The following is a 16,843-nucleotide window of genomic DNA, read 5'->3' as shown; positions in this document are numbered from 1 at the left end:
GGCGGCCATTTTACTTTTAGGGTTTTCTGCTTTCGCTGTCGACGACAAGAAAGAAGGGCTTGAGTTGAGGCTGATGAAGCTTCACTTCGGAGTGACGAGCCTGGGGTTTGAGTCCCGGCTTTTAAAGGCAGCAACCAGGGGCTGGCTTGGATTTGTCCCAGCCAGGATAAGGCCTAGCCTCAATAACTCCAGTGTAGTGCTGGCAAACGCCAAAAACAACCACTCTGTCTAATTCCTGTCAAAATATAGAAGGCACTGAAGCATCTCAAAATATTTTTGGGTTTTGTTTTTTTTACTTGAGTTTCAGTACATTTCCACACGACACCGGTAAATGTCGCATTTGCCTCGTTAATAAACTAAAACTAAACAAATGTTTTACCAGGTAAGGTTCACTGCTAATATGGATTTTTTTCAGAAGCAACCTGGCTATCACAAATGAAAGCACAACGAAGTGGCTGATGTCATTGTGTGGAAATGTATAGCAGGTAAATACTATAAATGTCGTGATGTTGATGCTAAATGTGGAGGACAAAAAACAGAAGACCCAGAGAAAAAATCCATGCGACCACGGTGGAGAATATGCAAACTTCAATTATACAGGGGTAATGGTCAGGATCGAACCTTTAACTGCCTGTATACCAGGCGAGGTAGTTAACATCTCGCCAACCGTGCGTGGCTGCTTTAAAACCCCGACCTAGGTATTCCGTTGCCTTGGTAGGCTGCTTAATGCCATAGTTCCATCCAACCATTGTAAAGTATAGACATTATAAAACATCAATACCCTAGTATACGTGGGGGATGCTTTCCGATTATGGAAACAACGTCCATCGAAGCAGTTTACAGGGTATGGTGGTGGAGGCGAAGGCTGAGAGGCGACGGATAATGAGAAAGGATGAACGATGCTGTCGACGACGCAAGTATGGGATTGAGGTGACGCAAATCAGGGAGCGGTATTCATAAAGTGATGAAGTCTTTGCGAAACGATGCAACCGTGCTAATTCGAGGTGCTAAGCAAGGACACCAAACTAAACACGAACAGCAGTTCTCAAGAAATGAGTTTTCAATCGCGATTTAAAAGCGCATAGCTCCCAGTGGTTTCCTAGTATCGGAAGTGTTCCAGACGGCTGCAGAAGCAAGCATGCCACTGTTATCGGCTTGTATTAGCATATTTTCTACTCTTTTATATAATAATCGAATTCATTTCAATGATGTTAATCATTTTTTTGCACTAGTTTTAATAGGGGGGGGGGGTTGTTTTTAATGATTCAACTCACAACCTGACTTGGCCTTCGCTCAGACCCACTGAGCGGGGTAGCACTTTTTCAGAAGTGACCTGCCCACAAATGATTGGCTAATGAAGTGGCTTAACACTGCAGCAGCCAAACACTCTAAACGCATGTTTAGAGTGTGCAAACTCCAAATATACAGGCATCAGGATCGAGATCGAACGGACGATTTCCTGTGTAACAGGCGAGGTAGTTAACATCTTGCCACATACATACACCGATTCAGATTAATTCTGACATACACACGGACACATAGAGCATGCACAGACATATATACATGCAAATATATATATTCGCATGAGCTTTGTACATTAATAAGACAAAGCTCCCCCGTATAGCCTTAACATACTGTTGGGGCAAGTAAGGGAGTTTGTGGCCAACACTCCCGACCGCCTGTGTCTCTCCAGTGGCAACGTTTTTTTATAGTGCACCTCAATATTTAAAACATACACATGGTCACACTAACGCATATATACAGTACTGTCATATATTTTCAAATGTGCACACGTAAAGTATATTCACACAACAAAGACACGCAGTCCTATTTTCTCTGAATCCACAACATTTACAACACCAGTGAGTGTTGAAGTAGAAACTTAATGTTTCGTTTAGGTGACAACCCCGTTTATTTATTGTGTCGGCTGGTGGTGGGTTAACGACATTTATATTCATGGGATTTAACCCCCAAAACAGACTTTATTATTTGACCTGAATGTTAAACCGAACAAAGCTGGGGTTTTTGTTTCAGTCCATCGGTGCCCAGTAGTATTCGTCTTGTTCTGCATCTTGCTGCCGTTTGGTTCTCGGTGTGTAATTTACATGGTTGGGCGCGTGCTCCATCGCGTGACGCAAAACGGCGACTCGGGGATTGGCTCCTGAGCTACGCGTGCACGTGTACAGGCCACGCCCAGGCACCACGCGCGGATTCGTGTTCAGACTTCCTCGAACTGTCCAAAGTTAAATCATTGATATTCATTTTGATGTCGCCAAATGAGAATTATTCTGTAAAAATCAATGCTGATTGTTGATTTAATTGAGTAATGATAATGGATATTCTTTTCGGCATTAATAGTCGGCTTTTACCCTTTCTGGCAATAATGCAAGGGAGGCATTCCGATATCAAAAAAACAAATGGACACATTTTGCAGGGCATAAAGGATACTGAATAGATGAATAATTAACGGTGATGTTAAAGTTGATTCTGATCATTTTAATGTGCAGCTGGTGCAATTTCAGCTAGCGGGGTCTAGACTATGAAGGGTGCAAAATAATTTGAACACTAAATCTTGACTTAAAGCTTTCATCACTGCAGCAATTAATATTCTAGGGTATTTCTGTAAAGTCACCTATCTACGTGACTTTACCGAAAGAACCAAGAATATAATTTGAACACTGTACTGTACTTCCACAAAGCACCCCTTTGCTCTATTCGGTCTATGGGAGGATTGAGCAGCGGGATGTTGCGTGGAGTTTGGGCTGATGTGGTGACTCTTGGCAACTGTTGCAGGGACGAGATGTGAACTTTCGGTGTTTATTTTTGAGGAATTGGCCGGGCCGCGTTTTTTGGCCCCCAAAGTGTATCAAAACAAAATGGCGGTCGAGATCCCACCCAATGGCCGCCTTTGTTGAATTACGTTCACGAGCTTGAATAACTTCGCTGTTTTGGGGCAATCGGAGGAGAATTAAGGCATATACAGTCATCAGAAGGTGATTAATACGTTATGGATGGTAAACCAAAAATAAGGCCATACGGGTAGTTTGTTTTATTGAATGTTTATTACATTTTCAGAGTTTATGGTTAAAACAATGGCTGATGTGGAGCCTCTGATTTGGCATTGAGTTTTATGCATTGATTGGTAGAGAACATTTTAATTGTTGCTTCAGACAGAAAAAAAAATATTGTATGCATTTATTGTAATTACAGTATTATATGCCCCAATAGATGCGTTAAATGAGATATTACAAGTAAATGTTACATTTATGAATGACGATAGTGGTTTTTGAAGAGTAAATCGAGGCTAAACCAATATACAATGTCTGAGATATTCGTGTTAATATGTATTCAGTGCTGGATCAATGGAAGCGACACGGGGATTGAACAGTGGTAGTATTTGTGGCGTGTGGGCTTATTTCTCTTGGTCACTGTTCGAGAACGCGACGGTGGCTATGAGATGCTAGCTTGTTTGCCCGTCCAAGGACGGGTGTATTGCAGTAACTCTGATATATTCAATAGAAAAATTGTTCAGCTGATTATTCATAAGGGGGGGGGGGAGGGGGGGCTCGTGTTAAGTGACGTCACGCGTGGGACATTGGTAACTAGCTTTACTACCCGGCTTCGCCCGAGACTTAGATTCTTGTCGATTCTTGTCTTGGATTAATACACGGCCTTCGCCGAGGGTAGGGGGGTTGACGTCAGCAGGCACACTGTGTAACGCTTCCGCATGCGGGCGACATCACAGATGTGACGTCACCTCTCACTGGCCTTGCAAAATATATCAAAAGCGACCTAGGAGAGCACTTTCGAATAAAGTGTTGCCATCACATGACCCTCTCATGTCATTTCATCGTGAGGCTGTCCAGTCACCTCAAGCAGCCACGTGACGCTGGTTGCAAGAGTTACAGACGTTTTTTGCTTAACGAGCGTTTTTTATGAGAATTCGCTCTAACGAGCAATTTTAATTTATCCCAATTCTTTTCGCATAACTAGCAAAATGATCGCATTATGAGGGGAGATCAATCAAATGCCTCCTGTGGCAGCAGGGGATGCACCGTGGCCTGCAGCTGTTTGTTTTTTGCATCACTCTTTCAGATGCGCTATTGCGGCCATATGCAATGCTCTTCCATCCGATATTAGGAAGCCGTTGGAGATATGCACTTTCAAATCATCTAGATTGAAAAGTTATTTATTTATAAGTGCTTTCAGTGTTTAGTTTGTAGTCTGTACCCAGCAACTCCAAATATCACGGTTGGCTATGTACGATGAGAATTCAGTTCAAGATACATACATACGTACATTTGAGCCCAGCCCAGGTGTCACTCGTCGGTACTAGAAAAGGGGTCATTACCTTAATGGTTTAATGGTTTAACCATTTGAAATGATTGTGGTTCACAATTGATTCGCGTGTTTTGGCCATGTAAATTAATCTGTCTTACTAAAGTTCTGCCACCTTCTCTGGTATGTCAACACTGGTGCGTGGAATAACCGCTTGGAGACAGTGATTCACAGGTGCAATTTAACCTTCGCCGTTGTGATGAAATGAAGGACCGTGCACTTTCTCGGTGAATTTCTAGGGGGAGGGAATTTTCTGACACTGAAATAATTTTTATTCGTTCATTGCACCAACTATTGACGCCTTACTTGAGTCTGCAGCTAAACATCTAAAGCAGGAATATGAGTGCTGAATATCGAACAGCCGCATTTGCAAATGTCATTCGTAACTTTGTTCATTACCTGTGTAGTATATCGATAGTTCAATGCTAATGTGCCATTTCATTGAGGGACATCTGCTGATGTGTTGTCCTGGTGTGTTCTGGGATTGGTTAGTTGTTTTTCCTGCCTTGCCCAATCTTGATGAATCGGACTTATATTTTGAATGAACAAAAAATGCATTTGTACTTAGTGAATTGCTTACAATTTTCTCTGTTTTGCACTTCGATTGTGTATATGTATTGTTTGTTGTCACTTGCTGATGCGCCCATCGTTGGCATCTATTAAAAAAATTCTTATCTCATTGCATTCCTCCAGTCTAAATAAAAATTATAATATAGATCTGGCCAGAATGTATATATGTTGAACTTCTTTTGTACTGTATGTAGCCAACCATCCTAATTTAAGAACCACAAACTAAACACAATGCAGTTCTAAAGAAATTAGTTTTCCATCTAGAAGATTCAAAGTGTATAGTTCCAGTGAATTTCTTATATCGGAAGGAAGCGCGTTCCAGATGGCTGTGGAAGCGCTTCAGAATGCACGCAATTCAATGACCTTCTTTGTTCAACGGCTACCCTAAAGCCACTGCGAGGATGACCAGAATTTGCATGGCGGTTTATGCTCTTTGACAAGCTCAGCAAGGTATTGTGGTTCATTTGTGGCATGTAATTTGAGTTAATGAATGTGACCTTATAATATAGTCACGTGGCAACCAGAAGCCAATGCAGCTCGGTGAGCATGATACGTGCCACGGAGTTTTGTACATGATGCAGCTTTGCAATATTTTTTTTGCCAGATGTCCCGTAGAGTCGGGAGTTGCAAAAATAGAGCCTCACCGATACTATGCCACAGTGCCTTTTTTTTTTTTTACCCCACACAGCCATCTTCACATTGTGTGGTATAGAAGGATGGGTCTGGGCAGCAGCAGAGAACACAGGCAACTTGTCCTTTATGCCACACCTAGGGCCACGAGGAGGGATTTATCAATTGTTGGAGTGCGGAGAGACCACTTCAAGAGCTGGGTGAGTGGTGTCGACTCTACGGAGTGCCAAGGACGAGGACATCAATAGCGGCAAGGGCCTCATTATCAAATTTCATGTGTAGGGAAACATCAAGAATTTTGAGTTCTGCATCCACCATCCCCAAGGGAGCCACCTGCTCTACCGACCGCTAAGGTGTTGGATACACCACACCAAGTGAGACAGCAGTGCTCTCCTTACCATTGGAAGGTGGACACGCCACACAGAGGGAGCCACAATTGCTTTTCCTACTGCTAGACTTGAGACACTACAAAGAAGGCAGTAAAGCTCTGCATATTGCTATAGGCTGACTAATAAAAACTGGGACACTCAGGACCGTGGGTCCCTGTAAGCGAGAGCGATGGTGGGTGGTTATGGGGGATTGAGTCATTCGGTTGCATTGCATGTACAAACGGGTTTTCCATACAGAGCATACAAGTCAGACAATACTTGTGGGAGTCTGTCTATAATTGTGCATTAAAGTAGCCCCTATAACATTGTGGCAAAACGACAAACCCGCTTGGTGTGTTATGTCCCTCCCCAAGAAATCACACTCCGCATAAACCCTGAAACTATTCAAATTGTGATATTGTCCATCCTACCTATGTGTCCAAATAGTGGCAGTTTCCTTTTCCTCTCTGCCTGCATCATCAGGTCATCTTCTATATGCAACCTTTTTCTTCTACGTTGGTCACTCTTTGGCTCCAGTTTAGATGCAGTATCCTTCTGTAGCAATATATTTCGAATGTCAATAGAATCTAAATGTTTAAGATTGGAGGAATGCGATCAGCTATGAAGCTCATTTTCACAGATGTCCAGTAGGGGCGGGTAAGCATGTTTATCGACTGCCTACCTGAAGTTACAGACTGCCAGCCTCAAACCTTAGAGCTGGTCTCCCAGGATCTCCCTGCAGTAGTGAGATGTTAACTACCTTGCCTGATATACAGGAGGCTGTGGGTTCGATCCTGACCCTGACTCCTGTATAATTGAAATTAGCATTTTTTCCCCATGGTTACATTTTCTCCAGGTTCTGTTTTGTCCCTTCATAGGATTATTGTGAAGTTAATGTGCTGTGCAGCTATGCTGAATCTGTGCAGGCTGTGCGTGTAATGCAAGCCGTGACAGCTTAAATCCGCTTAATACTCTCGGTGACCAGGTGTCTGGCAGGTTAATCTCTTTAATACGTAAATAGAATGGACGGTAATCTGGAGAGAAATGTACGCTTTATGACCGTGTACCATTTCCCTACTTTGGTTGCTTTCCTTAACTATTGGGTCATGTGAGAGTTGGTCATGTGAGAGTTGGACGCGTTTACACACACACACGGTCGTTTGTTTACGTCGCAATAACACGCATAAGTGTAGTGAGAACAGATTTTTATTTGAATCCGGAACACAAGAAGGACATTGCACAGATGATAAGAATTTGTGTAAGAGTCAAGAGCTTGGTTAGGATGGGTGGGTCAATGGGTATGAATGGGCAGGTATGGGAAGGGAGTAGGTGGTGAACCTATGCCCCTTTTTGTGGGTGGTGGGTCGCGGTGGCTGTCCATAACGTTCGTCAATTCACTTCTTCACCGGAGTCTCGAGTCGCTTCCGCAGGCACCACTTCTATTTTAAGTGACTGCAGACGGGGATGTAGGGCTGGGCACGGACGCACACACATCACAGATCATTAAGTTGCACTCAACAAACGTAGTCGGCCTTCACGGCCAGCGTTATAAATTATCCATTTGTGGGTTAGGCCCAAACGATGATCGGAACAAACCTGTCTCTAAGAATCCATTAAGTGATAGTGACGTCACGATGGTGCTTTTGCCAGGCTAGGTGCACGTTGAGGGCGTCAGGTGATGTGTGGGAGGCACTTTCTGCTGGCACGTCATGGATACAAACCGAGCTGCTATGCACTGACTGACTGAGGTGACTTGCAGATGTGCTTCTTACTGTGTAAATTTAACACGTTTTATCATCCATCTGGTTGTTCCGCTCATTGTTGTGAGCGTTGGCCATCTATTTTTGTCGTTCGGGGGAACAATAACCTTCATGTGTTCTTTAATCCACGTGTCCCTCCACTGTATCTAAAAATGTGCATCTCCACAGTTTTAACTGCTGTGCCACCAATCCACCCAGGAGCTTCAATACTCTGTTTGGGAAGATTCTACTTGGTTGGGGAGGTTTTGGCAATTATTTTGGCAAGTTTGAAGATCTCTGTATAAGTTTGTGGGTTTCTGTAAGTGTATGGATATCTGAGAACAGTTATGGGTCTCTGGATATTATGGGTTTTTGGGTAGGGCAATGGGTCTCTGTCTTAGTGTACGGGTCTCTGCGTGAGCCTATGGTGTCTCTGCGACCTTCACTTACCGGTGACGACCTAGATGGCACCAACAAAAGGCGCCAACGGGGCAGCTACATACACAGCACACATCACAGTACAAAGGTTAACGGAGATTCACGCGCGTGTTACAATATATTATTGACCACAGCGGACTTTGTTGAGAGGAAATTACGCCTCCAAAAGAGTCAACCAGCACAGTCCTCAAAACACGCACTAAACAACAATCCGTAGCTGAGCTGTATAAACGAAGGAACATTTTTGCGCTGGGAATTTGCCGGCGGGAAAGAGAAACCCTCACCGATTTTGCTGTTCACGACGTGAGGAGCCACCACACCGGCACCAATGCCTAGGGGGTAACCGAGTCCGCCGAGGGCTGCAAACAACACACACACAGGAGGGAGGGAGAGATAAATGGTGGTTAAAAATTTAACCTCGCCCATCACGTTCGAATTAGCATGGTTTGCAACGTACGGTGTGATAGATGTTCCAACATACACACGCTCACAGCGGCTTTTGGCTGGCCATCGAACAAAGACCGTCACCGCATCATCGCGCACTTATGCGGCCATCTGCAACGCTCTTCCGATATTAGGAAGCCACTGGAGCTGTGGTACTTTTACATCATCTGGATTGAAAACTGATTTCTTGCGAACTGCTTCTCGTATTTAGTTGTCCTTCCTCAAATTCTTTGTTCTTTCGGTGAAGTCACATAGATATAAAAAAAAGAAAAAATGTAAGTAAATTAAATTAAAATTGCGAGGTTTCGATCACAACACAAGTGATCGGCTAAAACAAGTACACTTAGTAGGGAAGATCAACAGTGGTTTGTCGTGTGGATCAACTTGCCCCTTGCCATAGGAGTGTGGAATTTCCAATGCTAATTTGACCATGACTTGTTTTCTATGGGTGGTCGAGTGTGTGGCATAGCGTATGGATCTCTTACCAGCATGGTGCGTGTAGGCACCTCCAAGGGCCGCTCCGTGATAGCCTAGACCACCATAGCCCAGACCACCATAGCCCAGACCTCCATAGCCCAGGCCTCCATAGCCCAGACCTCCATAGCCTAGGCCTCCATAGCCCAGGCCTCCATAGCCCAGGCCTCCTATAATAGTGAGAGGGTATTGAATGGAGAATGTGGGTTCAGGCTCTATCATGCGTTGCATATAGATGTATATAGAACAGGATTATTCGTGAGACTGATGTAAGATGGGCCAACGACTTGCCCACTATAAGTTGTCCACGGGTTAAGGATGAGACATCGGGAGGTAGGGAGACACATTGTAAAAAAAACACGTTCAAATGCGTACACAAATGAGTGTTTAAGTGCATGTAAGAATGTGAGTGTTTGTAAGCATGTGTGAGTGGGTGCATGAAAATGTGAGTGAGTGTTAGGATGTGAGCGACTATGTACGTGTGAGAATATGAGTGTGCGTGTTGGCCTGTGGCCACATTTGAAGCATTAAGATTCTGCTGCCTGCTGAACTATGCTGCCTGCTGGCCTATGCTTTAATTTATTTGAATGGTTCCTCCTTTATATGGGTTGTGTGTGTGTTTTTAACATGTCACCATTTTTTTGCAAGTTACAGATTTGTTTTTTTTATTTAATTGGAGGTCACTTTTTGGGCTTTCTCATCATGCCCCGTCTCCCACTTGTCTATTTAGATTTTAGACCATGCAACGGGTTAACTAAAATCGCCTTAGAGCAATATAATATACGATATGACTCTGTCACTATGTTGAACATCTTTCGCACCCTACATAGCCAACCGTGTTAATCGAAGGTTAGAGCCATCATAACCGCACTAATTGGGCACTCCATTCATTCACATTTTTCCAATGCACTGGCAACAGCACTGTTTAGACCGTTTAGCATTGTGATTCAGTGAGTGAGTGTAGTGGCGCTGAGTTGTAATGAACCTCACTCACCCACAGGGTGGCCCAGGAATCCCGTAGATAAAGTGCTCACAGCCTGCTTTCCAACCACAGCTGTGGCAAGGCAGAGACACGCACGCAACACAAATCGACACAGAGACAAAAACAATCCCCTTCATAGCCTGCATAGCATGTTAGGGCAAGTGCTGTTAGAAGGCATAATGGCCAGCCGCATTTGTCTCCCCACTGGTGATGTTTATACACTGACCCCTACAATTATTTTTAATGCTGAGTGAAAGAAAGGCCCAGGACCAGATCAAATATTCTCCACCGTTATTAGTTGTGCGCGGGAATCGAACTCATGTCACCGTTTTATAGCACAGTGTGCTAAACACTACACCACAATCCTTCCACAAGGATTCCCCCTATAGCCTTAACAAACTGTTGGGGCAAGTGTCGTTCACGAGTAGCAATTATTTAGGCAGGTAACGGCACACAAGCGGGTGAATGACCAGCACCACAGAAATCAAAAAGATAAAGACAGCCATAGAGGCGTGCACACGGACACACAAATAGATGCACAGACTTAATATTTTTTTATTTTACCAGGTAAGGTCAACTGAGATATGTAGCTTTTTTTTCAGAAGTGACCTGGTCATGAATAATAGCTTAACAAAGTGGCTGATGTGGAAATGTATAGCAGCAGCCAAACACTCTAAACACATGTTTCTGAATGTGGAGGGGAAAATTAGAGAACCTGGATAAAAATCCTCACCACCACACAGACTCACACAGAGATATCCATAGACACTCAAAGTCAGACGCAGTCTCGCACTCACAGAGATCCACAGATAGACACACAAAAATACAGACTCACACTCACACAGAGATTCCATCCAACTTACGCGTCGCAGTGGCGAGGTGAAGGAGGGCGAGGACGAGGAGAGCTTGAATAGCGGCGGCCATTTTGCTTTCGGGGTTTTCTGCTTTCGCTGTCGACGACAAGAAAGAAGGGCTTGAGTTGAGGCTGATGAAGCTTCACTTCGGAGTGACGAGCCTGGAGTTTGAGCCCCAGCTTTTAAAGGCAGCAACCAGGGGCTGGCTTGGCTTTGACCCAGCCAAGACAAGACCTAGCCTCAATAGCTCCAGTGTAGCGCTGGCAAACGCCAAAAGCAAACCACCGCGTCTATTTTCTGTCAAAATACGGGAGGCATTGAAGCCTCTCCAAATATTTATGGGGTTTGGGTTTTTTTTACTTCAGTTTCAGTAAATTTCCACTCGATACCACTAAATGTTTCCTTTGCCTCGATATTAAACTAAAACTAAATTATTATTTTTTACCAGGTAAGGTCCACTGATAATATGGCTCTTTTTCAGAAGCAACCTGGCCATCACAAATGATAGTACAACGAAGTGGCTGATGAAGCGGTCTACAGGGTACGGTGGTGGATGCGAAGGCTGAGAGACGGCGGATAATGAGAAAGGATGAACGATGCTGTCGACGACGCAAGTATGGGATTGAGGTGACGCAAATCGGGGAGCTGTAATCATAAAGTGATGAAGTCTTGGCGAAACGATGCAAAAGGGGGAGATGTGAATCGAGGTTTTGTTGTTTTAGGAATGAGACCAGCAGGGGACGTGGACAAGAATGTGTGTATGAATGATTTGGAGCTTTCGTGACTGCAGGAATTGCTTATTGGTTCTTTCGGTAATTAATATCTTTTTCTTTCTATGTGACTTTACTGTATGTATGTTCAACTTCTTCTGCACCGTACGTAGCAAAACGTGCTAATTAGAGGTGCGAGGGAAGGACAATCAACTAAACACGAAAAGCAGCTCTCTAGAAATTGGTTTTCAATCGAGATTTAAGAGCGCACAGCTCCCAGTGCTTTCCTAGTATCGGAAGTGTTCCAGACGGCTGCAGAAGCAAGCATGCCTCTGTTGCCGGCTGCTATTATTTCGTATCTTTTTCACCCTTTTATATAGTAATCTATTTCATTTCATTGATCTTAATATTAGTTTTGCACTAGTTTTTAGGGGGGGGGGGGGTGGGTTTGCTTTTAACCATTCAACTCACAACCTGACTTGGCCTTCTGTAACCGCCACCACGCACAACCTGTTTTTCCTGGCCACCGTTCATCACGCATAAACACACATTCTGTGTATATGTACACATACTTTTATAAGCTTATATTTACTTTCACAAATAAAAAAAAGGTTATTTTTTATTTTTTCAGGTAAGACGCACTGAGCGATGTAGCACTTTTTCAGAAGTGACCTGCCCACAAATGATTGGCTAATGAAGTGGCTTAACACGTGTAAAACTGTAGCAGCAGCCACTCTAAACGCATGTTTCTTAATGCGGAGGGAAAAACTAGAGGACCCGGATAAAAATCCACACAACCACGGGGAGAACATGCAAACTCCAAATACGATTTCCTGTGTACAAGGCGAGGTAGTTAACAGCTTGCCACATACATACACCGATTCAGATGAATTCTGACATACACACGCACACGTAGAGCATGCACAGACATATACTGTACATGCAAATATATATTCGCATGAGCTTTGTACATTAATTAGACAAAGCTCCCCCGTATAGCCTTAACAGACTGTTGGGGCAAGTGCTGTTAGCGAGCACTTGTCGGCCCACACCGTACACGAGGGAGTTTGTAGCCAACACTTCCGACCGCCTTTGTCTCCACCAGTGGCAACGTTTTTATAGTGCACCTCACTAATTAAAACATACACATGGACACACTAACGCGTATATACAGTACGGTCATATTTCCAAATGCACACACGTAAAGTATATTCACAGGACGAAGATACGCAGTCCTATTTTCTCTGAATCCACAACATTTACAACACCAGCGAGTGCCGAAGTAACTTAATTAATACGTTTCGTTTGCGTGACAAACCCGTTAACGTATTCTGTCGGCTGGTGGTGGGTTAACGAGACATTCATATTTCTTCTTGGTTCTTTCGGTAAAGTCACGTAGAAGGAAAATAATAAAAATAAAACAATAATTCTCACGACGTTTCGGACACAACGCAAGCAGCCGTCTTCAGGTGGAGAACAGGTCTGTCGAGAAGGCAGAGTCTGAATGAGACATTCATATTCAAGGGATCTGACCCCCAAAACAGACTTTATTATTTGGCCTGAATGTTAAACCGAACAAAGCTGGGGTTTTTATTTCAGTCCATCGGTGCCCAGTAGTATTCGTCTTGCCCTGCATCTCGCTGCCGTTGCGTACTCGTTCTCGGTGTGTAATTGACAGGGTCGGTCGCCCGCTCCGTCACGTGACGCAAAACGGCGACTCGGGGATTGGCTCCTGAGTCACGTGCACGTGTATAGGCCACGCCCAGACAGGCACCTGCACGGATTCGTGCTCAAGCGGTTTGGCTGCAGCGACCCGTCCAAAATTTCTGACATCATTGACACTCATTGACACTCATTAATATTGTCAAATTAGAATATCTCAATAAAAAGCAATGCTGACTGTTGATTTTATTGAGTAGTGACATCTGTTGGGTCGTTCTTGTTTCCGGCATTAATCAGATTTCACCCTTTCCCCCTGTGATGCAAGGGAGGCTTGGAAGGCATAATGAATGATGAATATATGTGCTCATAGTCGATTCTGGGCATTTGAATGTGCAGCTCTGGCGATTTTTGGCAGCAGCGGTCTCAAAATGGTTGACTACATACACTGCAAAATAATTTAAACATACTGTCCATCCACAAAGCACCTCTTTGCTTGATTCAGTCTATGGGAGGATTGAGCAGCGTGATGTTGCGTGGCGTTTGGGCTGATGTGGTGTCTCTTGGCAACTTGCAGGGACGAGATCTGAACTTTCGGTGTTTATTTTTGTGTAATTGGCCGGGCCGCGTTTTTTGGCCCCCAAAGTGTATCTAAACAAAATGGCGTCCGAGATCCCCCTCAATGGCCGCCTTTGTTGAATTACGTTCACAAGCATCAATAACTTCGCTGTTTTTGGTCAATCGGAGGTGAATTAAGGCGTATACAGTAATCGGAAGGTGATTAATACATTATGGTTTGTGAACAAACAAAAAACAGAGGCCATTATTCGGGTTGTTAAATGTTTTTTATTTTATCAGTTTTCATTTTTAAAATGCGCAGAATGGCCGCCCTGTATCCTCGGACTTGAAATTCAGATTAATGCGTTGATGGGTACAGAATACTTTCATTGTTGATTCAGATTAGAAAAAGGTTATTTTATGAATTCGTTATCAGAACACTATTATTTGTCTCAACAGATGTGTAAAATGATATTTTACAAGTAAATGTTTTATTAACGTAAAATTTAGCGTTTTTGAAGAGTAAATCTAGGCTAAACCAATATACAATGTCTGCGATATACGTGTTTACATGCATTCAGTGCTGGATCAGTGGGAGCGACTGGGGGAATGAACAGTGGTAGTGTTTGTGGCGTGTCTGCTTATGTCTCTTGGCCACCGTTCCAGAACGCCACGTTGGCTATGAGATGTTAACTACTTTGCCTGGTATACAGAAGATCGTGGCTTCGATACCGATCGACCCTTAGGCATGCTGCGTATTTGGAGTTGCAAGTTCTCCCCGTGGTCGTGCGGATTTTTTTCTGGTTCCTCCAGATGTAGAATCAAAAACTGGTTTAGAGTATTTAGCTACTGCTCTAATTTCCACATAAGCCACTTCATTAGCCTATCATTTGTTTCTAAAAGTCTCTCCATGTGGTCGCGTGGATTTTGTTTACCTGTCCTCCGGTATATCCCTCCATATTCATAATCGGCGTGTGTTTAAGAGTATTTGGCTGCTATACATTTCCACGTGACAAGGCACTTCGTTGAACGATTATATTGTGGCCAGGTCGTTTCTGAAAAAGAGCTTCATCTCCCAGTGGGATGGCCTTGCCTGGTAGAAATTAAAATTAGATTCATTTTAGTATGAGTCTCGAAGAGCATGGGTCTCAATTGGTCTTCACAGGTCTCTGGATTTCTGTGGGTCTCGGGTTATATATGAATCTTGATCTCCTGGGTCTCTTGAGTTTGTAGAAACATGCATTGGAAGTATTTTTGCCGCGTGATGAGTCATTTCCTTGAGCTGTGATCTGTGATAGCCAGGTTGCTCAGTCGGTCTTACTTGATAATGTAAAAATGTGTAATGTTTTAGATACAAAAGTGACTCAAGAGAGTACTTTTGAATAAAGTGTTAGCAATTGACATTTTGCATGAACGCCTTATTATTTATATATTTGTGTATGTAAAAAACGCCGCGGTCCCTAAACTATGGAATCGGTTCGCACAAAAACAGGCGCCACGTGTCTCAGGCGCCATTGACGTACTTCTCGACCGTTAGTTAATCGAACCGTTGAATAAAACCATTGTTTTCAAAACACTTTTTAAAATAAGTTGATTTCTACCCCACGCCGACATCTTTCCATTGTGTGGTTAAGCATGATGGCTTTGGGCAGCAGAGAACACAGGAAAACTCGTAGAAAAAAACATTTCTTTTAAACTGATTTTGTATTTGGTTTCTTGTTCTTCCCAGCATCCTGCGATTTGTATGGTTGGCTACCTACCGTCTGAAAGAAGTTCAACATACACACGTACATAGGGCAGTGTCTCATCGTCACAATCTATTGGTCCGAATGGTGGGGGCATCTATGAACGTAGAAAAAAAAAACAATCGACCACACAACCGTGGAAGTAACGACAGCTGTGGACCCACACTGAACCGCTCTCGGAAGCAAGCACGGGAGACGCTCGGCGTACACGTCGTTCCATGATTAGAAAATGTCAAAGAATGGCCATACTGCGACCGTGGTGAAGCACCAAACCGTCAAACCCATAGCCGAAGAGTTGCACCTTCCACTCCACACCCTGGCGGTATCGCTGCAATCCGTACAGCAGTTACTGCTGCCATGGAATAATTAAAAAACCTTGATATTCAACTAAGACGTCATCTGTACAAACTGTTGCTTCTAATCTCCCCCACGCCTCCCATGGTGTACGAAAGAGCATATTGACTTAAAGCTTTCGTAACTGCAGAAATTCATATTATTTGCATCTTTCGGTAAAGTCACGTAGATAGGTTAAAATTAATAGAAATAAAATAAAACTACGACGTTTCCATCTCAACACAAGTGGTCGTCATCAGGCGGAGAGAAAAATTTTCACGTAGATAGGTTCAAATTGATAAAAAAGAAAGTATTTTTTTGTTTAATTTAATTTGAAGCTATCTCCGTGACTTTACCGAAAGACCCAAAGAATATACGATAGAATCATGATCCATGGGCAGATGTCCCGTAGTGGGTGTCTTCCTCTTTCTGGTTCCTTCAATTTTGCCTAACATGAATTGACATTTTCCTTTTGTCCATCCTCATGTGTGTCCAGATAGTGCCAGTTTCCTTCTCATTACTGCCTGCATCATCAATTCGTCTTCTTTTATGCGCGACCCTTTTCTTACTTCGACATTGGTTACTCTATGGCTCCAGTTTAGACGCAGTATCCTGTAGCAATACATTTCAAATGCCAATAGAATCAGAATCTTTATTTATACTAGAGGAATGGATCAGCTATGAAGCTCTTTTTCACATAAGTCCAATAAGGGCGGATCAGCATATTACCTAAAGTTAGAGACTGCAGGCGTGAAGCCTCAGTGCTGGTCTCCCAGCATATCGCCTTGATGGCAGTATGTTAACTACCTTGCCTGGTATACAGGAGGATGTGGGTTCGATCCCGACTCTTAATGACTTTATATTTGAAGTTTGCATGTTCTGCCTGTGCTTGCGTGGATTTTTCTCTGATTCCTCTGGTTTTTCCCTTTCATAGAATTCTTGTGAAGCTAATGTGCTGTGTGGCTATGCTGAATCTGTGCAAGCTGTATCTGTAATTCAAG

General features: G+C 43.5%; 1 protein-coding gene across 2 annotated transcripts; it reads right to left on the bottom strand.

The window, feature by feature from the left end:
* Positions 1-7,098: 7,098 nt before the first annotated feature.
* Positions 7,099-13,193, bottom strand: LOC144737420 (lamprin 1.8-10-like). Of its 2 annotated transcripts, none has more exons than XM_078620098.1 (7): positions 12,866-13,193; positions 10,847-10,933; positions 9,996-10,055; positions 9,013-9,171; positions 8,368-8,442; positions 8,096-8,140; positions 7,099-7,378 (listed from the first exon to the last, which is right to left on the bottom strand). In XM_078620098.1, exons 2-6 carry the CDS (start codon positions 10,905-10,907, stop codon positions 8,106-8,108), a joined length of 390 nt encoding a protein of 129 aa, XP_078476224.1. In that variant the 5' UTR covers positions 10,908-10,933; positions 12,866-13,193; the 3' UTR covers positions 7,099-7,378; positions 8,096-8,105. The 2 variants fall into 2 exon arrangements, with proteins under 2 accessions (XP_078476224.1, XP_078476225.1); XM_078620099.1 differs by having other exon boundaries at positions 12,982-13,193.
* Positions 13,194-16,843: the final 3,650 nt, after the last annotated feature.

This window comes from Lampetra planeri, chromosome 69, assembly GCF_965212315.1.
Source record: "Lampetra planeri chromosome 69, kcLamPlan1.2.h2, whole genome shotgun sequence".
NCBI lineage: Eukaryota > Metazoa > Chordata > Hyperoartia > Petromyzontiformes > Petromyzontidae > Lampetra > Lampetra planeri.
This window is presented reverse-complemented; position numbering and strand designations above follow the sequence as displayed.